The sequence below is a fragment of the Carassius gibelio genome, chromosome A4, assembly GCF_023724105.1.
Source record: "Carassius gibelio isolate Cgi1373 ecotype wild population from Czech Republic chromosome A4, carGib1.2-hapl.c, whole genome shotgun sequence".
In the NCBI taxonomy this organism is placed as follows: domain Eukaryota; kingdom Metazoa; phylum Chordata; class Actinopteri; order Cypriniformes; family Cyprinidae; genus Carassius; species Carassius gibelio.
The window spans coordinates 33,919,722-33,936,978 of record NC_068374.1 but is presented as its reverse complement, the minus strand read 5'-3'; the positions used below and the strand labels follow the sequence as shown (position 1 = coordinate 33,936,978).

The 17,257-nt window shown below is 32.5% G+C and overlaps 1 protein-coding gene across 1 annotated transcript; it reads left to right on the top strand.

Moving 5' to 3' along the window:
• Positions 1 to 4,966: 4,966 nt before the first annotated feature.
• On the top strand, positions 4,967 to 15,472 carry LOC127978826 (FYVE, RhoGEF and PH domain-containing protein 4-like). The gene is made up of 15 exons (XM_052583750.1): positions 4,967 to 5,077; positions 6,219 to 6,510; positions 7,576 to 7,668; positions 8,767 to 8,912; positions 8,984 to 9,140; positions 10,350 to 10,488; positions 10,698 to 10,756; positions 11,108 to 11,254; positions 11,456 to 11,628; positions 11,706 to 11,736; positions 12,559 to 12,642; positions 12,728 to 12,853; positions 13,003 to 13,152; positions 13,244 to 13,387; positions 14,830 to 15,472. Exons 1-15 carry the CDS (start codon positions 4,995 to 4,997, stop codon positions 15,088 to 15,090), a joined length of 2,085 nt encoding a protein of 694 aa, XP_052439710.1. The 5' UTR covers positions 4,967 to 4,994; the 3' UTR covers positions 15,091 to 15,472.
• Positions 15,473 to 17,257: the final 1,785 nt, after the last annotated feature.

The window sequence follows — 17,257 nt, the reverse complement described above, 5'->3', positions numbered from 1 at the left end:
CATCATGCACATTCGGACAGTTAAACTTCCAACTTTATCAACTATGAAGCCATCTTAAGTATATTAACCATGTGGTGTATTGTTTTTACTTCAATTGTAATTTATTTACATGCATTTTGACCATTTATGTATGGCACAGTAGTCTCATTCTTATGTATTTAACTAATAAATAATAATAGTAATAAAACAAAATACAAACAACATTTATTATCAACTTAGTAGTTGAGTGGAGTCTTCCTGGCAAACAGCAATACAGATTTACTGCACTTCTCTATTAGCTAGGCTAGCTACTACATGATATTATCCAGTGTAACATTTTTCCTGTGTGATGAATATACAAATAAATTGATTTCATAAAACTCCAGAAAAGTCTCTATAAGGTGCTGTATTACAAATCATGTTCATGTCAATACATAGCAAAAATGATTTCTCTCTGAGTACGTTCTTCTTTTGAATAAACGACCGTTAATTTAATTTATTTTAGAAGACCGGAGACAGATCAGAGTGCGGGTATTTTTCCCGCCATATTCCGTGTCGCAATTTTTCCCATTCATAAGTAAAAATGAATGCACCTGGTGCGTTAAAAAATGGAAATGTCTGCGTAGGTACTAGATTTATATTTAGGCTACTAACAACTGTTTAAAAACTACATTCTATGTGAATATGGATAGTATGAAGGAAATTCGGACAGACTTCATCTAGCTACCACTACTGACCTGCATCAGTTGCATGGCTTCATTCATAAATTCTCTCCTGTGGCCTCATGGGATAGATAGCCTAAGTGTCCATTGAATGCGCACTTAAGAATCGGAAGAAGTAGGTCATCGGTGTATAGTCTAGGCTATATGGAGCCACGCACATACCATGCAGGAAAAAAAAGGGTTTTCCACTAAAATTATTGTAAAATCACAAGTTAAGATATATAAAAAATTATGGAAAAAGTTAAACTGAGAAAAAAATGCGTTTCGTTTAATAGCCTATAATTTTCATATTAAATGTGACATTCGTATCCAGGTGGGTTTTTTTTTTTCTATGAAACATTTTTAGTTGTTTGTTCGCTGCTTATTTAGTCAATATGGTTAATATAGTAAGCAGTAATTTAATTAATCTATATTCACATTTTACGCCTGATTAGCGCGCATGCGTATTTTGGCCTTCCGTGTCATTCATCACGTGTTTCAGTTTGTTGTGGATTCACTTGGTTCTGTGGCTTGGCATTTCCATCAGTGTGGAAACATTATGAGTCTCTGTATTGTCCGTGAAGACGAAGCAAAAATCACGATTTAATGTCAGTTTCCTTTTCTTTTTCATCAGCAAAACTGTAGCTATTTTTATCTATTGTGTTGTTTAAATTATGTATATTATATTGTAATTGTTTTTATATTTATGTATTGTATACATAAATACAAATGTTTAGAATTTATATAGAAATCCTCTTGATAATATCAGTTCAACTTTCTGCCAGCAGAGGACACTGTAAACACTTTTATATACTGTACATATACTGGACATTTCTACATCAAAACTACAGCTCATGTTGTCCTGAGACTGGCTTTATTATTTGACACATTATCTCATAAAACTGCACATTATTTTGAATAATTATAAGGGTCGTTCATATGAATTATAATCTCAAATGAGATGTCTGTTTCACACTTGATCATCGCCTGTACTGTTATTTGATCCAAGTAACAACAGGTGTGTGTGAAATTCGGTTTAATTTCCAGTTTAAGCAGGTTAGTGAATCTAAACTAACAGGACAAGGCTTGACCGACTCTCAATGTCGACAGTTTCATGCACGATAATTGGCAAAGACATGCATTCATGCAGAAAAAAGGGAAATGCAGTGAACAGACAGAGGAGGGCATGCAGTGATCGGAGGCGTCATGTGCACTTTCAACTCACAGGATTTAGGAGAAGAGTGTGTGACCAGAGATCAGGTCAGTGTGTGTGTGCATTTGTGTACATGCTTTTCATTTGTCATGGTTATGCTTTTCAGTTAATGAAATATTATTTTTATTTTATATGTATAATTTAATTACTTCTTTATTAATATATAATGGATATATATATATATTTATATAGGGTTAGGGTTATATTTATGTCTATATAGTTTCTATATCTTATTTATTTGTTTATTTAAAACATGATTCATATTAATTTTTTTGTATTTATAGGGTTCGTATTATGTTATATTTTTTAAGATATAAGTTTTTATATCTTTTTTATTCATGTATGTATTTATTTATTTTGAATATAATTAATATCAAATTATATATATATATATATATATATATATATATATATATATATATATATATATATATATATATATAATGGGTTAGGATTATATTTTATATTTATATTATTTGATATATATATATATATATATATATATATATATTATTTTATATATTTGATATATATTATATTATTTATATAATTTGAAATCTTATTTATTTTAAATATAATTAATATATATATTTATAGACTTTTTAGATCTCAATTTGTATTATTTATTTATTTTTTGTTTATATATTTATACTTTCAAAATATTACATTTGTGATTGTGTGTGATTTAAAAATCTAAAATTATATACATTTCCTGGTTCTGCTCATCTCTAAAATTTTTGATTGCTAAAAACTAGTGATATTTGTTTTATTTGTTGAAAGTGCAAGCGGTGAGTTGTTCTGAGGTTTCTCTTCAGGTTCTCATGACACTGAGAGCTTGTGGATGCAGCACTTCTCCTTCTGTGGGTCTGTCGTTGAAAGCGTCACAGTGAGAGAGTCTTTGTCATGAACTCAGAGCGTGAGGAACTGAGAAAACACACTGAGGAAGCTCCTGAGATCATGAGCTTCTGTCAAACATGCTGCTTTTATTTGAGATTAATTTGTCTTTTATTTATTAAGGGAAAAGTGGACTTCACTGGGAATTATAAAACGGCAAAAAGACATTAGGGGAAACTAGTAGAAGCTGTCAAAGTTTTGCAGCAATGCAGCTGATTTAATGAACGCTGATCTTATAGCGGGGCATGTTGTCACACAGTATCTGGATACTGCTGCTTATTGCATTGCTCTTATTTTTGACTGAAACAGTTTTAATAATTAAATGCAACTCAGTGAAAAAAATTAAAACATATTTTAGAGTAAAAACTTCAGCTTAAATAAAAATAAAGCTAATTAGAAATAGTATATAACCCTAGAAAAATTTTAAAAAGCATAAAGAAAATAAAAGGTATAATAATAAAAAAAGTCTTATGTTTATTGCAGTGTTAAATAAAACTTAAACTATTAAAATATTTTTATTTCTAGTAAAAAAAAAAATAGACATATTTAAAAATGAGTAAAAATGTTAAAAATTACAAAGCACAGAAGAAAATTTAATTAAACTAAAATTAAAGTGAAAACTGAAAATATGAAAATAAAAGCTACAGTGTAATGTAAAATATGATCTCATAGCGGATATGTGGATTCTGCTGTTTATCGCAGTGTTGTAACTATTAGAAATTGTTGTAGATAATTCAAATAAAATATTAATATAATTATTACATGTGAAAAAAAAATTAACTGAATTAATACATTAAAAACAATAACCAATAAAAATGACGAAAAGCACATAACAAAATTTAATTAAAAATCATATTTTACAAAATATATCATGGTATTTAATGCTATTTATTTATTTACATGTAAACGGAATGAACTTTTTGTAACACAATAAACCAATGATTTGGCCGACTAATATGGTAACCAAGTTAAAACTATTGTGACAACTTTCCCAAAATGCACAGAAATCCTCATTTAATAAGTCAGATATATGCGACCTTACCATCACAAAAACACTGCAGCAGTGTTTCATAAATCTATAATCACACAATGATGCTCAAGAGGATGTGTGTTCAAGTGCACAGTAGAGGAAGCAGCGATTTCCACTAAAAACATCCTTCAGATGTCGCCTTCAGTTTAAGACTCATTCAGTAAATGGTGATTTCTTCATTTTTAAAACAACTTCAAAAACTCAACCCGTAATCCACACATTGTACTGTGGACTGTGCTAGCTTACACCGTGCTCAAAAACTTCTTAATCAGTTAACTGGTGTATGCCTGGCTTTGCAGAAGTGTGTGTTGTGTGAACTTCTGTCTCCTTTTATTAATGACATTCAAAGGAGGTTTTCTGAAAAGTTTCTAGTAGTGTGCTTTGGTTTGGCTGTATAGCAGCTTTATGAACACAGGAAGTGATGTTTCAGATAACGTGGGTTGTTCAACGTGGGTTTTACCCACAAACTCAACTAAAAAAATAATAATAATTACGAGTAGTCATGTATATGTTTATTGGTGAAATGGCAAATGGTGACAGCGGCGTGATTGCTTTACATTTAAAACACAATTTCTTGTGTAAATATAATTCATATATTTTTATTAAGAGACAACGTGGAATATTTGTGCCTTTGAAGCTTACAAATGTAAAAATCTAATGAAATCTCTAAAAGTTGATTGAAATGTGCCTATAAGACGTTTTGTGTAGGCTTCTCACCATATTTAATATAAGATCTAAAATTTGAAAGAAGAGGACAGAAATTCTAAAATATTTTTAAATATTCAAATTGTTCAAAATTATTTAAATGATTGATTTTAAAATTATCATTTATTTTAAAATAATTAAAAATAGCTATAAATATAATTACATATATTTTAAATTATATATATAAATCATTACATATATAATCATTTTTAAATAATTATTTATTTGATTACAATTACCTGTATGTGAGTTTGATTACTGTTAAAAAAAAATACTGTTTAAAATGATGAAATTATTAAAAAATGATTGATTACACTGAGTTTATTGAATTAAACTGACCCCTGGTGTTTCTATTAAGAATAAAAAACTACTTCCTGGTCATAAAAAAAAAACACCTGTTATAAAGCATCTATGGAGTCTTTATTTTCTATTGTAGTCCGAGTGTCCAGTGAAGATTTGAGCTGGAAACATCATGGATGAGAAGGAAATTATGACAGACATAACCCAAGGAAGAACGTCAGTGATCTCAAAATACCACAGAAATATTGACAAGAGGTGTGTGGGGTTTAATTGTGTGTACATCAGAAACATAAACTATATTAGACAAACACTGGGGAACAGCTGATGGTACTTCTTTTTTTTTCACTGTTTTACACAATAAACAATCAGGAAGTCATTTGTATTTATTCATTCATTCGTCTGTCCATCTCAAGTAGTCCAGTGGAAGTTTCCACTTCCAGTTTTTTTTTTTTTTTTTTTTGAGTGATAAGTTCTGTGTAATAGTATGGAAAAAAACAACACTTTTTTTAATGTAATTTAAAAAAAATACAATTTATATAAAAACAATTCCCATTTAATTTAAATTACATATTAAGTTGAAATAAAAAAAAATAATGCAGTATTATCACATAGAGGTAATAATAATAAAAAAAATATATAAATATAAATATATATATATATATATATATATATATAATTATATATATAAATGGTCAAGGGTCCTTGGATGCTTTAAAAAAAAAAAAAAAATATATATATATATATATATATATATATATATATTGAAGTAAATATTCACTCAAAAATGAAAATGACGCCATGATTTACTCACCCTCAAGCCATCCCAGATGTACATGACTTTCTTCTTTCAAAAAGTTATATTAAACATATTTGGGCTCTTCCAAGCTTTATATGTGAATAGAGGTCAAGCTCAAAACAGCGCATCCATCCATCCATCACAAAAAGTGCTCCAGGAGCAGAATAGAGGCTTTCTGAAGTGAATCGATGCAAAACAACATTATAAACCTTCATCTCTAGCTTCTGCTGACTGTCTGTCATACATGTGTTCACCAGAGAGTGGCGTAAAATACTGATACAGTCTTTCTATTTCAAAATCTTATGTTTAATTCAGTGTATTATTTGTGATATCTAGTAAGAATTGTATGATTAACGAGAAACATAGTTTGTTGACTAGTTTTGAACGTTCACACTTCACACAGTGAGGGGAAATTTTCCCGCTCTGTTTTCTCTGTAACCGTCTGCTCCGCCTTTGAAACTTTCACTTCCTGTTGAAGCGCTGCTCGAGACACGGTGTTTGTCACCTAAAGCTCTCTCTCTCTCTCTCTCTCTCTCTCTCTCTCTCTCTCTCTCTCTCTCTCTCTCTCTCTCTCTCTCTCTCTCTCTCTCTCTCTTCCAGCGGCACCAAAGATTCATCAGACTGTTCTCCCGCTGAGCGCCTCATCCAAGCCCCGCTGAGCCCCGAGCGTTCAGACGCCGTCTACTCTCACACGTCCTCGCGGGACTCCGGCTGGCACATCTGGTCGGGCTGGTGGTCAGAAGAGGTCAAAGGTCACACCGAGTCTGGACATCTCCCGGCTCCCTCAGAATCCAGCGGGAGGGACAGTGATCGACAGGAGCACGAGGACGAGACTCAGGAGAACGTCCTAAATGAAGAGACGCAGAACATGGAGAAAGATGAAGACAAACGAGTGAGAGAGATCACTAGCATCACTAGCACTAGCACTTATACTTTGTGTTCGTAATATCACAACAGAATTATTTAATGGCACATTTAATGCTAAGTAAAGCCGTTTTCGGCTGCAATATAATAAAATGGGTGAAAATGTACTAATATTATTATTATTTTTAAGATAATACAAATTGCATTGGTCTTAAACTCATTGCAAAAGGTACTGTAAATAATCAAAAGCTAAATTTATTAATTTTGTAAATTATTAAAATTGTTGTTAAATGATTCAAATGTACATTATTTAAATAATTGTTTTTATTGATTATTAAATTATTTATTTTTAGTTACTGAACATTTACCTGTGAGACGTAAATTCATAAATTATTGTAATATATTAAAGACGTTCTGTGAGAGGATAAAATTATTATTATTATTGCTATTTAATCAAATAAATTGTATTTGGATTAATTATTGTAAAAAGTGAATACCTTATTTAAACGATTACTTATTTAAATAAATGTAAATTATTAAGTTATATTATTACTGCAGGTGTTCATTTTTATTAATAACACACATCTTATGGTACAGACATGAATGGTAAGCAATCAGATCCAAATGTTAATGTAATGTGAACTGTGCAGTCTCTTGAAAAAGGGATGCAAGCTGTATCTACAGACCAAAATATCAGAGAGATTCGGGATGTGGACTCTCTTGACTGAAAACAGTATTGTGGGAACCACATAACTGCATCCTGAAAACCAGTTACAATACTTTAGCATCATTGCATCAGGTTTAAAGTCATGTTTTTGGAAAATACTAGCTAAACTGTTCATCATATTGAACTACAGAATAAATAAAGCTGCACATCAGTCTTTGTGTGACTGCTATCAAGATATTTTTATCAGAGGTGGCCCATCTAGCCGACCACATGACCCTGTTTTTTCCACTCAGACAGTTGTGTTTTAGTTTGAATGTTAGTGGCTTTCCAGCAGCAAACATTACCAAAGTTACATTACCACAGAGACATGTCACGCTTTCAGATTCAGTAACCCAGAGGGAATAAATAACAGGCTGTTTTCAACAGGAGCCGATCAAAGAGCTCAAGCTCTATAAGATAGCGAGTGAGCTCCTGCAAACCGAGAGGGCGTACGTGACCCGGCTGCATCTGCTGGACCAGGTCAGAAAAATACTCTCAAAGATAAAGCTTCATCACTGGCAGTGATGGCTCCATGAAGAACTTTTAACACCCATGGTTGGAAACTTTTTAAAAATGATTACATCATCATTTAAATTGTTAATTATAAATGTAAACAAATATCTAAATGGTTAAATTAGTATTTTAAAAAAATTCCCATCAGTCGTTCCATGAAGAGCTGTAATATCCATGGAACTTTTTTTTAAGTTATTAAAGTTATATCATTATTTAATTATTATTTAAAAAAAATATTAAATTACATACATTTTTAATTTTACAATTTATATATATATATATATATATATATATATATATATATATATATAAAAAGCTATGGTTCCATGAAGAACCTTTAACATCAATGAAACCTTTTTAAAGGTATAAAAATTATTAAATAATTTAAACTCTAATAATATTAAATTTAAACTCTAATCATTTTAAAATGATTAAATTACCAAAATTATTAAATTTAAAAATGTCCCTTTTTTATTATTAATAAATATTTAAGTTATTCCTTTAAAAAAAAAATTTGACGATTATGATTTAAAAAATTTAATTATGATCACATATGGCTCCATGAAGAACCTTTATCATTCTTGAAAACTTGTAAAAAATATATAAATAATTATTACATTAATTAAATTATTATTTTAAACTTTTAATTTATTTATATGATTAATTTTAATATGATCATGCATGACTCCATGAACAATTGTTCAATTAATTAAACTATTAATTTAAAAAGTAATACAATGTACAGTATATATATATATATATATATATATATATATATATATATATATATATATATATATATATATATATATATATATATATATATATATATAATTATTATTTTTATTTTTTTTAATGAAAATAAATTATTGCACAATTATTGCATCATTGCACAAAATGTTTTCTATAATGGAAAATATTCTTCATATTAATAAAATTGTTTATTTTCAGAAATGGTCACTGAAAGGTTCTTTTGGGCACCAAAAATAGTTCTTCTATGGCATTTAGAAAACCTTTATTTTTAGGAGTGTGTACACATGTGAAGTGTATTCTGTGTTTCTGCAGGTGTTCTGCGCTGGACTCACAGAGGAGGCTGGGAAGGGGACGTTTCCTGTGGAGGTGGTGAAGTCCATCTTCTCCAATGTGGGATCCATTCACACCTTCCACAGCCAGTTCCTCCTGCCGGATCTGGAGAAGCGCATGAGCCAGTGGTGAGCGCTGATTCATCTTCACACTTCTTCTCAGATCTCTCACTCTCGCTGACGTCTCCGTCCTCCTGCAGGGACTCCACGCCCCGCATCGGGGACATCTTAGCACAGCTCGCACCCTTTCTCAGGATGTATGCAGAGTACGTGAAAAACTTCGACAGCGCCATGGACCTGCTCAAACAGTGGATGGAGCGATCGGCACAGTTTAATGCCATCATTCAGGACATACAGGTGTATATATCAGATTATATCCCCTTTAACACCTGCCTCAACACTTATTCTGCCTCTTTTAAAGGCAAAATTAAATAGCTGAAAATCGAATATATATATATATAAGATCTTCCAGTTGAAAAGTATATATAAAAATAGTCAAAATATTATTTAGTTAGATTTTTTCAGTTAAATATCTAAAATTATATTTTTTTATATTTTAATTATAGTATTAAAATAATATAAAATAATTTGGTCTGATTATGCAGCTAAATATCTCAAATAAATACATAAAAATAATATAAAAATAATTTGGTCTGATTTTCTAGTTAAATATATTAAAATATATGAAATAACAAAATGAAAACGTTATATATATGTATATATATATATATATATATATGTATATATATATATATATATATATATATATATATATATATATATATACATACATATATATATATATATATATACATATATATATATATATATATATATATATATATATATATATACATATATATTAAAAATAACTATATAGCAGGTGCATGTGCTTCTAGATAAAAAAAATAAATAAAAAGTTCCAGACCTATTCATTATGTAACACACTATGTAATCTGAGTTAACTTTCACTTTATGCAAAAGAAGCCCTTCAGATATCATCAACAAAGAAACACACACACACACACACACACACACAAACACACACACATATATATATTGTTGATGATGTTTGAAGGGCTTACCACACTTGTGCTTCCTGCTTTGATGACTTCCCTTCATAAAGTGAAAGTATATATATATATATATCTATATGTGCGTATATAAAATATGTTTTAAATTTTTTTATATGTGTAAAATAATAATAATAAAAAAAATTGAATATCAATTTTGTTGTACACCAATTTTCAGTATAAAAATCCAAGATGTCATGCAACATTTCCCAATATGTGCAGTATACAGTATATAACTAGAGCACACTTCCTAGAATACTGTATCCCCCAATGCGCACCTTCCATTTCAACTGTGATGAATGCACCGGAAACATTATTTTGGGTAAAAGTGCTCTTAGTAATGTTTATACTATTACCAATACTATTTTTAATAGCATACACAGGAGGCAGTGCATAATATGTATTGTGCGGTATGCACTAAACAGCACATCGATTGAATGTTAATGTATAATTTCTGGTTGAGATGATGATGATGATGATGTTTTGTGTTTAGAGTCAGGAGGCGTGTGGGAACCTGACTCTGCAGCATCACATGCTGGAGCCGGTGCAGCGCGTTCCTCGCTACGAGATGCTGCTCAAAGACTATCTGAAGAAACTCCCGGAGGACGACCCCGACCGCAGCCAGGCCGAGAGTGAGAGATGCATGCATTACATGGGTTCCTCACAATTTATAATACACTCCTATATGTTTAAAAGGACCGTGTCTTTATGTTTTAAGCACAGAAAACGTATATTGCACAAGAATGTGAACGTTTTAGATTAAGTGAAAGTGTTGTTTGGCTCCCCGACTGTTTTCAGTTTCATAACTGATTGAGATATCACTTCTCCTTCTCCTTTCCAGAGTCTCTGAACATCATCTCAATGGCTGCCACACACTCCAACACGGCCATCCGCAAGATGGTGAGAGACACTTTCACTTAACCTGCTAGATTAGTCAGAGCAAGATGGCCTGTTTCCCGACTGCGTTTATGATTTTCATATGCAAATGTGCTTCGATTGCAACTTTGCAACTATTTTTTAAATTTCAGATATATTTCTAAGAGTCAATCCTGAGCCCATTTGAAAGTTTGCATCCAAAGCAAACCTTGTTATAGATTATTTAATTGCTCTTTTGTAGCATTTCATCATAAAAATAGCCGTAGAACCACCAAACACCAAGAAACACCAACCCACCGTCCGGCTCTACAAGCCATTAGTGTTTTGCTCTCTATAAAGTCTTCATTGGTTTTATTCTCTTCACATGTTTTCCAGGAGAACCTGAAGAAGCTCATGGAGATCTATGAGATGCTGGGAGGTGAGGAGGACATCGTTAACCCATCCAACGAGCTCATTAAAGAAGGACAAATCCTAAAGCTGGCCGCAAGGAACACCTCGTCCATGGAGAGATACCTTTTCCTGGTTAGTTGCTTCATACTGAGTATTTTTAACTGGTTTTTGATCTCGCTTGATTTTGATGTTTTTTCAGAAAACAAGATTCATGTCATTTTTGCATCTGAAGTAAATGTATCTCGATTGCTGAGGAACATGATAAAATGCATTTTTTTGCAGCATGTGCCATCATTTGGGAGTTAAAACCACACCATCCGTCTCTTTTCACAGTTTAACAACATGTTGCTGTACTGCGTGCCCAAGTTCAGTCTGGTGGGCCAGCGGTTCACCGTGCGCACGCGGGTGGGCATCAAGGACATGAAGGTGCTCGAGACCTCCAATGACGACTATCCTCACACGTTCCAGGTGTCGGGGAAAGAGCGAACGCTGGAGCTGCAGGCCAGGTGAGAGCAGAACCGTGTGGATCAGAAACAAAGCGTCTGTTTTAGCTCATAATGACTGTAGCTTTCTGTGTTCACAGCTCGGAGCAAGACAAAGAGGACTGGATCAAGGTATCAGTGTTGTTGTGTTGCTCAAAGCTGCTTTAAATCGCAATTATGATCTGAATGTAAGATTTAGGAAAGTATGGAAGCTTGTTTCCGCCACAAAGTAAAAAATAAAAAAGGTAATTAAGACTCACGGTTCTGAATTTCCACATTTGTTTCTCGCAGAGTTTATATCTCACCATTCAGACTTGTTTTCTCGCAATTCTGAGAGAAAAAAAAAGTCATTTTGAGCTATAAATCTGAATTCATAGCTATAATGAATATACAATCATCTTTTTTTTCATTACTTGGAAGAAATGTGTGATTTTCTGACTTTTTTTTGTTCTCATAATTGCACATTTACAGTATATCTCATTTTCTGTTTATATACCATTTATTAATGTATCTGTTACAAGCTCAGAATTATGAGTGGAGGGATTAAAAGTCTGAATTGTGAGAAAATGTCAAAATTGTGAAATAAAAAGTCAAACTACCTTAAAACTAAATTTTTATATACATGGCGGAAACAAGCTTGTGACTTTTTTCCTTCTCCCTTTTTTTAAATCTCACAATTTCTATCATAATTACAATAAGAAAAAAATCTGAACCGTGGGATATAAACTCTTTAATTAAATTAACTTTTATTCAGAATTGCGAGAATTATATCCTGCAGTTATGCAAGGGGAAAAAAAGTCAGAATTATGAGACAAACTCAGAATTAAATATATATAAATGTTTTTCTCACAAATATGAGTATATATCCTTCAATTAGGAGTTTATATCAAAATTGCAATTATTTGGAGGCAGAAACAAGCTTCCATAGTAAAATTTCAATGTGGTTTGTTCTAGGCATTCCAGAAGACCATTGAAATCTTTCAGCAGAAGAATGAATCGTTCAAATCAGCCTCGAAAGAAGTGGTGGATGAGGTTTCTGTAAGTAGAAAGAGAAAAGGTCATGCATAAAGACAACTGTGCTGGGGGTCAAGGGGGAAATCTTCTGTGCTCTTGTGTTTTTCAGAAAGAGGAGCTGGGGAAGAGAGCACCGCGCTGGATTCGGGACAATGAGGTGACCATGTGCATGAAATGCAAGGAGCCTTTCAACCCTCTGACCCGCAGGAGACACCACTGCAGGGCATGTGGATACGTGAGTTTGCATGCATACATTTATCTGAACGAGCACTTCCTGTTGACTTTTATCAATGTGTTAAATAGATAAGAATTATAAACCAGCCATAACTCTATTTTGTTTTGTTTTTGTACGCCAAATAAATAATGTTTTGAAATGTATCTTAGGTTGTGTGTTATAAATGTTCGGACTACAAGGCTTCGCTCAGGTACGACGGCAACAAATTAAACAAGGTGTGTAAGGACTGTTTCTTCATTCTGACCGGACGAGTGGATACCGAGGAACCAGTTAGCGGGAAGAAAAGAGGAATTCTTGAGGTACGTCTTAGACTAGAGTTTTTCTTCTGTTTGCATGAACCGTTTTTGAAATAATATTGATTGTTTTTTCCTCTCCTCTTGGCCTGACTAGATCGAAGCAGCTCAGGTCTCAGGAAACAGTTTCCTGTGTGGCTTCCTGCAGTACAGTACAGACCGAACTAAACCGTGTCAGAGGCTCTGGTGTGTTGTTCCACAGCATGATGCACTGGTTCTTTACCTGTATGGAGCTCCACAGGTGAGAGACGCAGTGCTTTCCAGCTCACATGCATTAGCCTTCAATGATGCAATATGAAAAAAGCTACAAAATGCTTCTAAATACTCCTTAAAAACACATTTTGTAACTTGCTTCACTTTATGTTGGCTTGACCAAACTATGCCCTAGCGACCACTCAGAACAACCAATAAACAATGGGCTAGTTGCATATCTCCGCCATCTTGGATTTCCAGTCTTGCGAGTGTGTGCTAGGATTAGGGATGGGTACCGAAACCTGGTATTAAATTGGCCCCGGGGCTAAATTATGAAAGACCGTAGTATCAGTAAGATCTGACGGTATCGGTTCTGCTTTCGGTACTGGAGGAAAAAAAATTAAGCACTATGTATTTTTGCTTAATAGTGTTGTCGTGCACATTTAATCTCGCCAAACATTTCTAATTTGCGATCATATTAAGACGTTTGTCCGTGTGATCTGCGTGAACTCTCATGCACGCCGCGGAGGCTGTCTGTCAGTCACACACACACACACACACACACACCACAACGAGCGCACGCACATGCATTAACTGTACGTAAACTCCAAAGTGTGGTTATACTTCACTAGAGTTAATGCTGACAACCCTCGTTGTCATAAGTGCAAAACAATATTTGCATGTAAGGGCTGAAACACAAGCAATCTGTCAAAGCATCTTTCAAAAGTGCATTATGTGTATCGACTGCCTAGCTAGCTTGTTTCTGGTTGTTGCCCCATCTACGTCACGTCAGGTATGAATGCTAAAATCATGTTGAATCAACGTTGTTCACGTTATTTAAAATAAATGTAAAATCTCCCTGGTTTACTAACCTTATGTAGAAATTCTGTTGATTTCTTTTGGGAAAAATGAGAATGAAATCAACATATTTTCTACTTGTTTTTAAAATTCCAAATAAGGAAAAATCAGTATGTAAATGTAAACATTTATTTGGCAAACTTAAATGCACAGCACCTCAAGTTAGTTTACAAAATAGCCAATTGCCACATTTTGCAACATTTTTATTATATATATATATATATATATATATATATATATATATATATATCATTTTTTTTTTTTTTTTTTAGCTGCAGCTATGAACAAACCAACTCCTCCTAACACTTCTGGTCCAAGACAAGCCCATTATTAATTTTACATAAGCATATTATAAAAAAAATAAATAAAGAAATGTTAATTCTGTTCTCAACTTATTCTTTAAAAAAACAACACACAACACAAAGTACCGATAAGAATACCGTTAAAGTACCGGACCGTCAAGCTGTATCGGTAACAGTAGTAATACCGTTAAAACCTTAACAATACCCATCCCTAGCTAGCAACCATTCAGAACACCTTAGCATTGCCCTAGCCGTAGTAACTTATGTTCTACTTTGAAATGTTAATATTGACTTTGAATGACTCTGTTCTCTCTGGGGATCTTGTTCCCAGGATGTCAAAGCCCAGTGTACCATCCCGCTCCTGGGGTACCAGGTTGAGGACGTCCAAAGGTCTGTGGATCATCCTCCCACCAGCTTCCGTCTACGCCAATCCAAATCTGTCCACTACTTCACTGCAGACACGGAGGAAGTGAAACTGCGCTGGCTGGGAGTGATATCCAAAGCCGTGATCGGGGAAATGCCAGAATGCCAGACGCCAGACGATGGTGACTTTGCCAACGTTTGCCATGAAGACATGCCTGATGGTACCTGAAACAGACTCAGCGTAGAAACACTTACGTAACAGATTGGGATGTTTTTGGGAGTGTATAAATCGTTTTTTTTCCCATGCAACCTATGCGCAGTCAGTTGATTGATATTTAATGTATATGATGTCAACCTCAATCAGACTCTTAAAAACATTCAGTGTGATTATTTAAATGATTATATTCTCAAAAGATTGTTCGCAGACCAATTCCCGCAAGGCAAGTCCAAATTGTGCTTTGTGATTTATTGGACTTTCTCTTTATGATGTATTATGTATATTTTAAATTTGCATTGTTTATATGCTGCTTGTCATTGTCCCTAAGATTTATGCACTTTATTGCTTCTTGTAAACCAGGATGTTGACATTAAAATTAATTATTAAAAGTTAAGCTCCTTTGACTTGATTCCATAGACCTTTCTATAGCTACCATCTGAACCCTATAGAAACCACTTTGAACACCTAAATAATAGCATTGCTAGAAAACACTGATCCCTCTGAAACCTTATAAAACTTTATAAAACACTTTGAACACCGAAGCAATGCGGAAACCTGGTTTAATGATTAACACTGTAAATAAATATGGTTTTGACTGCAACAGTATTTCTCATAAAAAAAACTTTTTTGTGATCTGGACAATGTAAGCTAATGAAAAAATACAAAAATACTGTATTAAAGTGACCTTTCAAAATGCAACAAATATAGAAATCTAACCTGAAATTGACTTTGTGCAATGGTTTTAAATCCTCTAATGTGTGACCGCAGCTACAACTCAAAACTAATATTTTATTAAATTAATATTAAGCGGGGACAGAAATGGTGAAAAGAACAACACTGCAACTACATAACTCCCTCAGCAGCCAGTCTTAAGTTTTCGCATCATTAGAATATAAAAAAGCCCAAAAATAATATTATAAATATTCAGCTGAAAACATTATAGACTTTGCATTCAGGCATGAACGTTGTAAAAATGTAAACATATAGTATACTGTATCATGCAGAGAAGATGTTAATGTAATTCACAGAATCATTTGGTGTGAATATCTGTTTTTGTCAAATTTTGCGAGAATTGCGAGAAATATGGTGTCTTTCCAGAACTACTGTCCCAGTGCAGATGAAACATTTACCTCTCTCCGGTAGGTAAATATTCTGAAGCGGAAAGGACGTCCCCATTAGGAATTAATGGCTTTAAGCTATTTGTCCTCGTGAAGGAGAAAAACTGGAGCTACTACATTGAACACAACTCTGCTAACAGTTTTGTTTTTCTCACTTACATGTTCAGTGGTGTAGAAAACAAATCTGCGAATTCTCAGAAACATGAAGAAGTATAGTTGGCCAAAACCATTATCATGCCATTTTTCATTATTCGTCTTCATGTAATTGCAAACCAGTACGACTTTATTTTATTCTTTAAAACACAAAATAATAGTTTTTTTTGATAATTAATGTGCATGGGATACAAAAAAAAATAATAATAACTTTGGACCCCTTTGACTTTGCATCATATAAAGAACATATTTAATGCATGCAGACATTTTTTTGTTAAAATAAAAAATAAATTGAGCTGAATAACCGACAGACACATTGACACCGTTTATTTACAAAGCTTTTTAATATAAAGTTATTAAATATGTATTTTAAAAATATATTTCATGTTGATGTGGGACATATCTATATATAAAATAAATGATCCAGCTGATTAAATATATACTAAATGCTAAAGATTATAGTTAATAATTGTAATCAATATAATTTCCACATACCTTTATTTTTATTATATATATATATATATATATATATATACATACACACACACACACACACACACACACACACACACACATATATATATATATATATATATATATATATATATATATATATATATATATATATATATATATATATATATATATATATATATTTTTTTTTTTTTTTTTTTGGTTTCATCGCATGACCAGATACATACTATGCCTTTTATCACACCTTATTATGAGACACATTTACATACAGAATAAATTATCTAAAGGGTGACAAATAAATGCAAATAAGAGATTTCAGCCATGACATCTGTGAATAAAACTTTTTGCATAATGCTGCATCCACGCTGATAGGTCCAAGTCATATTAGAGACAGAAATAAAATTCTTTGGTGGTCCATCTCTAAATGTACACCA